The sequence below is a fragment of the Staurois parvus genome, unplaced genomic scaffold (genome assembly GCF_062004578.1).
Source record: "Staurois parvus isolate SC_StPar_1 unplaced genomic scaffold, SC_StPar_1.0 ptg000255l, whole genome shotgun sequence".
In the NCBI taxonomy this organism is placed as follows: Eukaryota; Metazoa; Chordata; class Amphibia; order Anura; family Ranidae; genus Staurois; species Staurois parvus.
In genome coordinates this window covers 499,819-507,500 of record NW_028318051.1, presented here as the reverse complement: position 1 = coordinate 507,500, position 7,682 = coordinate 499,819, and the positions used below count along the sequence as shown (strand labels likewise).

At 41.9% G+C, this 7,682-nt stretch overlaps 1 protein-coding gene across 1 annotated transcript in view; it reads left to right on the top strand.

The window, feature by feature from the left end:
- EIF2S2 (eukaryotic translation initiation factor 2 subunit beta) overlaps nucleotides 1-3,554 on the top strand; it is a 27,555-nt gene extending 24,001 nt beyond the window's left edge. Inside the window, exon 9 of the mRNA XM_089680986.1 lies at nucleotides 3,045-3,554. Coding sequence (XP_089537112.1) covers nucleotides 3,045-3,220 — 176 coding nt within the window. The 3' untranslated portion in view covers nucleotides 3,221-3,554. The remainder of the gene's footprint in view (nucleotides 1-3,044) is intronic.
- Nucleotides 3,555-7,682: the final 4,128 nt, after the last annotated feature.

Sequence of the window (7,682 nt, the reverse complement as noted above, 5' to 3'; positions counted from 1 at the left end):
CCGCCTCCTCTATTCTTATTGGCTCACTGGCTGTGATTGACAGCAGTGGAGCCAATGGGTGCCCTCACAGTAAGCAGCTTGATATGGGGCACCTGCTGCTCCGTATTTCCATTCACACACAGAGCCGTAGCTCGGCCCCGCCTCCTCTATTCTTATTGGCTTACTGGCTGTGATTGACAGCAGCGGAGCCAATGGGTGCCCTCCCAGCTAGCAGCTTGATTTGAGGCACCTGCTGCTCTATATGTCCATTCATACACAGAGCCGTAGCTCGGCCCCGCCTCCTTTATTCTTATTGGCTCACTGGCTGTGATTGACAGCAGTGGAGCCAATGACTCCCACTGTTGTCTCAGCCGATGAAAAGAGGAAGTCCTGGGATAGCTGAGACTCCAGTGCACTTCGCTGGATCGAGAGGGGGCTTAGGTGAGTATTGGAGGGGGGGCTGAGGCTGCAGGGGCTTCTTCAAAATGAAGGTTTTTTACCTTCGTGGATTCTATGAACCCTTCAGCCTTTACAAACACGGTTTAATGTTTAATAAATGATTCTGCTCAGCAATGCTGGCACCATGGATAAGATACAGCTTCACCAGCAGAATGGTTGTTGACTTACAGCCTGGTACTGTTGATTCTGCACAAACATCTGATACTCTGCAATCCATCATTCTTCAATACAAACCTTTTTGTTTGCTTCATCAGCACAGTAATGTGTTCATGGCTGCTATGGAAATCCTGTTTAAACTCACATTACCAATGTGTGAAACTCACCTAATTGATGACCCAGCTGAAAAAAAAAAAATCCCTTTACATTTGGCACCCTTCCAGGTGTACATGGGGAACGAGTCAACATTAGGGAACCATGGGTTGCTAGCTATCAAGGTCAATATACGGAAACCCTTACAGGCAGCTATCTCATATATACGGTGCCACAAATGTAAAAAAAATAAATGTGATGTGTTGGATGCCTGCTGAATGCTGCGGGGTTTTTTTTTTTTTTTTCTTTCTTCTTCTGGCCTCTGCAAGACGCAATGGCTGGCTGAAGGAATCACAGATTGCACCACCAGGCACCAAGAAGTGTGACGGATGTTGAACATTCTTCAGCATTATTATCTCTTTAACCGCTTCCAGTCCGGACACTTTCTCCCCCTTCCTGCCCAGGCCAATTTTCAGCTTTCAGTGCTATCACACTTTTATAATTGCGCGGTCATGCAACACTGTACCCATATGAATTTTTTAGCATTTTTTTGAGACAGATAAAACTTTATTTTGGTGGTATTTATTCACTACTGGGATTTCTATTTTTTGCTATATAAATTAAAAAGTCCAAACATTTTTTTTTTTGTTTTGCAAATAAATAATTTTTTCTTTTTAGTTTAAAAAAAAAAAAATTAACCCAAATTAGTTTATAACCACAAATTATAATTTTTCTATAATTTTTTTTTTTTTACATTTTAATTTTTTTATATTTATGGTTTTATTTTTTTATTTTTTTTTTACACTGATTGCTTTTACACCCATAACGGCTGTAAAAGCAATCATTTCTCCTCTCTGGCTGCATTCTTTCAGCCATTGAGAACTACTGTTTGAGCTGTGATTGGTCACAGCTTGTCACATGGTACAAGGCTGTTGTGAATAGCCTTGTACCATGTGATCTCTGATCATTCACAGATGTCTCAAGTAGTAAGCAATGTCAGGAAGTGACATCTTGTTTACTACTATTCATGTGATCACTGATTGGCCAATCAGGGATCACATGATCGGAACCTCAGGGATCACACGGTCGGTGTTCTGCTGTGTCCTCTGGACACAGCGGGCACGGCATTGCGGTGCAGCGTGCTCCCAGGGAGGGTTTAAAAATGGCCACCCGCTCCTACGCTGCTCCCGTCCGCCTGTTTTATGTACTTGGGCTGGACAGGAAGCGGTTAAAGACAGCAAAGTTCAGCATTGGGACATTGTTGGGATTTCTTTTGGCCGACAATTTTTAATCACAACAGAAAAACTGCACCATGTTTTAGGTGCCATTGAAAACAATGGCACCTGAACCTGCGTTTTTTTTTTTGCGATCACAGCTATTCTGCCGCAATCCCCAAGCCCAGGTGTGAATAAAGCTGCCCCGGTTCACACATATGCAATTTTGTATGTGTTTTCTAACTCAGATTTGTGTGACAGGCTAGAGATTGTGTTCCTATGGAGGTGGTTGGCACAGATGCAATCCACACGCATTGTGTTTTGAGCGCCATTACGAAAAGGGTCCTGTGCGAGTTTGTAGTGGTGTGTTCCAGATTCGCAAGCAATACAGTAGAGTGGCATGTGGTGATAAGTGTTCACAAAGGATTGCTATTGACAGGGGGTTTTACATTGAAGTCAATGGGAGGCAATTTTGCATGGAAGTCAATGGGAGGCAATTTTGCATGGAAGTCAATGGGAGGCAATTTTGCATGGAAGTCAATGGGAGGCAATTTTGCATGGAAGTCAATGGGAGGCAATTTTGCATGGAAGTCAATGGGAGGCAATTTTGCATGGAAGTCAATGGGAGGCAATTTTGCATGGACGTCAATGGGAGGCAATTTTGCATGGAAGTCAATGGGAGGCAATTTTGCATGGAAGTCAATGGGAGGCAATTTTGCATGGAAGTCAATGGGAGGCAATTGTGCATGGAAGTCATTGGGACACAATTGTGCATGGAAGTCAATGGGACACAATTGTGCATGGAAGTCAATGGGACACAATTGTGCATGGAAGTCAATGGGACACAATTGTGCATGGAAGTCAGTAGGAGGCAATGTGTAATTCCAGGCGCCAGGACACAATTTCTAGTTGCCATGGGATTTGTCAAGCCCTGCTTTAAGTACAAATCGCCAGTGGCAGCTCTTAAGTTGCCATTTTCTGTCTGGAGTCTGTGATTTGGCTGTGTGAAAACTGACTGTAATGGGGAAACTGCTTTACTTTTGCTTGTCTGTTCATAATCGCACCATTGTCAGAATGTAAATATCCTGTATATCAGAGTAATAACTGTTGAGTCTAAGCGATTTCCTTTGCTTTGTCTTGCAGAGGAATATGTGACCTGTCACACATGTCGGTCGCCAGACACTATCCTACAGAAAGACACCAGGTTATACTTCCTGCAGTGTGAGACCTGCCATTCTCGTTGTTCTGTGGCTAGCATCAAAACCGGATTCCAGGCAGTCACGGGCAAGAGAGCACAACTCCGCGCCAAAGCCAACTAGCCGGCCCGTCCATCAGGTCGGATTTTACCAACTCAGATTGTGGATACTCCTGGTGGTATCACCTGACAGTCAGGGAGAGCCGCCTTGTATATTATAAAGAGTGTCGTGAGACTGGGCAAGAAAATCTTTACGTTTTTATTATTTTTTTTTCTTCTTTTCATTGTCTTGCGCAAAAGGAATAGTCTGAAATTCCAAAATGAGGCTGAAAATTGGATAAAGTCATCTCTCACAGAAAGTTTTACCAGCCATCTCAAGGAAAAAGGGGGAAACATATGCATTTTTAACCAGACTTGTGTAAAATGCAAATTACATTAAAGTTATTATAACATTCACATATCATGTACATACTGTGTCTTTATGTGCTTTTCACCTTTTATTTCCTGTATAGTATTCAGGTTACTATTAAATAATGAGAACTGTTCAACTACTGTGATGATGTTCTTGTGTAGGCCCTTTATAGTGTCCAAACACTAGACGAAAAATCGTTCAGACTTCTGTCATTTGGGCAGTATAATCATTTTTCGGCCAGTTAATGGGCACATATCAGTAATTGTTTGATTTGGAGCCAAAAAAACCGAAGGAAAAGTTTGGAAAACTTCTGCCAAACGGACAATAAATTGAAAAGGTTAACGTGTTCATCCGTTTTAAACGTATGGTTGCTGCTGTGCATGTGTGAAAAAAATATAACCCGGAAAATAACTATTCGTGTCAACGAACGGTCATGCTATAAGGCAATAGTACACACTACAAACATTATTATTATACAGGATTTATGTGGCGCCAACAGTTTGCACAGCGCTTTACAGTATAAAGGGAGACAGTACAATTATAATACTTTCAGTACAGAAGTGAGGGCCATATAACATTAGCCTTCACCTTTTTGTTCTGGGCTCCTCTGTTGTATCGCCATCATGTCAAGAATTTCTATGGCAATGATCCCCACATCCATACCAAAGGTGAGGCTAGAGCAGGGGTGGACTGACAAGTCATGGGGCCCCCGGGCAATAGGGGATCATGGGGGCCCCTGTGTCCTTGCCCAAACTCAAAAAAGCCTATGAAAAAGGTACCAGGGGCATCTCATGGGGCCCCCTACTGACCCCGAGCCCTCGGGCAGTGCCCGAGTTTCAAAATGGTCAGTCCGCCCCTGGGCTAGAGAGATGCTTGCCATGCATAAAGTTCCTTGTGACAAACGCACGTTGCTCCTCTGGGTGTATAGGGAACACACAGGTGGAGGTGGAAAGGTCAAATTTCATCTCTTCCTCTTCTTTTTTTTTATGCAAAAAAAGCTTGATAAATCAATTTATGTCCGTAAACGATGTATTGACTGAAAATCGGTCATTACATGATGGCAATATCGTTTGCTCTCACGTTTTTAGTTTTTTTTTTTTAAAGCACGTTGGAACTATTTTTCGACTAGTGTATGGCTAGCATTAGACTGTGCTGGAGGAGGAGCCACACACGGGGCTGGGAAGGGTCCCTGCTTTAAATAACACATTTTATAAATTAAAGTGTGGTACATTATTCTGTATGTATTATGTTCTGTATTGGCAGGTATGTGCTTACACAAAATAGGATATGTATTTTGTTCCGAGACTGAATACAACAAAAGGTAAGGAGAAATTCATGTAGCTTGTAGATGCTGCAGAAATGATTGGGTGCTTTTACAATCACCTGACTCGCTTCTATATAAAAGTAAATAGCTGGCTGTTTAGATTTTAAAACCTGATCACATCTATTGCAGCCATGAGTTTGTTGTAAAACTTTGCAGCAAATGACATTAACAGAAGCATCACAAATCTTAAACTATCCCGCTCAAACTAAAAGAAAAACAATTTTAACCACTTCCCGACCGGCCGTTGCATATAAACGGCCAGGCGGTGGCAGTGCAGGGTCGGGTGGCCGTTTGTAAACGGCCTCCCCGCACCCTGCTTGCGCGCAGCACCGCAATCCGGTGCCCGCTGTGTCCTCCGGACACAGTGAAACGCCGATCGTCGGACGGGACCTCTGTACGAGGTCCCGATCATGTGATCAGTGATCACATGAAAAGTAGTAAGCAAGATGTCACTTGTGACATCATTGCTTACTACGTGTGAAATCTGTGAATGATCACAGAGGTCACATGGTACAAGGCTATTCACAACAGCCTTGTACCATGTGACAAGCTGTGACCAATCACAGCTCACTCAGTACTTCTCAATGAGTGCAAGAATGCACACAGAGAGAGAAATGATTGCTTTTACACCCATATAGGATGTAAAAGCAATGTGTAAAAAAAAAAAAAAAATCTTCATCACCCCCCACAAGTAGTACAGTGTCACCACGGTGACACTACTGCTAGGGTGACAGTATGTAAAAAAAAAATAAAATAATATAAAAATGTTTAAAAATTATAATTTTTGGTTATAAACTAATTTGGATTTTTTTTTACTAAAAAGATAACGGAATAAATTTTGGAAAAGATTTATGATGAAATATTATTTATTTGCAAAATTTTATAAAAAAAACTTTTTTTTCTAAATTTTTGAACTTTTTCAATTACATAGCAAAAAAAATAAAAATCCCAGCGGTGAATAAATACCACCAAAATAAAGCTTTATCTGTCTCAAAAAAATGCTAAAAAATTCATTTGGGTACAGTGTTGCATGACCGCGCAATTGTCATTCAAAGTGTGATAGCGCTGAAAGCTGAAAATTGCCCTGGTCAGGAAGGGGGTAAAAGTGTCCGGTCTGGAAGTGGTTAATACAGTTATCCAAAACTTGTTGGCACAACTGAAAGATTTGGTGTGATGGTTTATACAAGTATAAAATCCAGTTACTATGAAATGTACAGGCCTCAGAAAATACTGCCCTAATTAAGCTATATCCGCCTTCATTTGTGTTCAACACAAACCCACCCCCCAGATACAACAGCTCATAGAGGTAGGGTTTTAGTAAGAATGGAAATGATGCAAATCCAGAATGCTGTGGATAGAACTAGGTGTGGCCAGGCACTGACTGACAAGCTTCTAAATATGCAGAGATAATCTGAAATCTATGTTCCTTGCAACATTTTGTTTTTTCATCCCACTGTAATATAAGCAGCAACAGTTTACATGAGGGTGGCAACACTTCTGAATTTAGGAGCAGTGCAGCATCATTGCTGCCTCATCACAGGAAGCTGCATTAGGTGGAATTCAGAGGCACACTCAATAGGTATTTGTGAGACTTTGCAGGGGGATTAAGAGAAAACTGTAAGTGCAAAAACTATTAAAGTATATGTAAACCTTAACATTTACCTTCTCTGATTTGATCCATTTTGGTCTGTTAAATATACCATTGAAAGCTCACAGTGAGCCACACATGCATACAGTGGGGGAAAATATTTGATCCCCTGCAGATTTTTGAAAGTTTGCCCAGTTGCAAGGAAATGAAGGGTCTATCATTTTTATCATAGGTGTATTTTCAATGCTGGAGACAAAATATCAACCAAAAGTCCAGTAAAAAAACACGATACAAATATTACTGAACAGCAACTCTATTTATAACATGTTATTGATCCCCAAGCAAAACATCACTTAGTACTCGGTGAAGAAACCCTTGTTGGCAAGCACAGAGGTAAGATTTTTCTTGTAGTTGGTTACCAGGTTTTCACACATCTCAGGAGGGATTTTGGTCAACTCTTCTTTACAAATCTTCTCTAAATCTTTAAGGTTTCTTTGATGTTACTTGGCAACTCAAAATTTCAGCTCCCTCCATAAATGTTCTGTAGGATTAAGGTCTGGAGACTGGCTAGGCCACTCCATGATCTTCGTGTGCTTCTTCGTAAGCTACTCCTTTGTTGCCTTGACGGTATGTTTTGTGTCATTGTCATGCTGAAAGACCCATCCACGACCCATCTTCAGTGTTCTGGCTGAGGGAAGAAGGTTCTCATCCAAGATTTTACAATACATGGCCCCGTCCATTGACCCCTCAGTGTGGACCTTTTAGCAGAGAAACCGCCCCAAAGCATAATGTTTCCACTTCCGTGCTTGACTATAGGGATGGTGTTCTTGGGGTCATAGTCAGCATTATTCTTCCAAACACCACAGCGAGTCGAGTTAATGCCAGATTTGGTCTCATCTGACCACAGCACTTTCTCCCGATCCTTTGAATCATTTTAGATGTTGGCAAACCTCAGACGTGCCTTCTTGAGAAGGGGGACCTTGCGGGCGCTCCAGGGTTTCAATCCATGGCATCATATTGTGTTACCAACGGTTTGTTTGCTGACTGTGGTCCCAACTGCCTTGAGATTCATAAGCTCCCGTGTGGTTCTCGGCTGATCCCTTGCTTTTCTCATGCTTACCCCAAGATGTGAGATCTTGCATGGAGCTCCAGACCAAGGGCAGTTGATGGTTATTTTGTATTTCTTCTATTTGCAAATAATCAGCACAAAAGTTGTCTTCTTGCTGATGATCTTGTAGCCCATTCCAGCCTTGTGCAGGTCT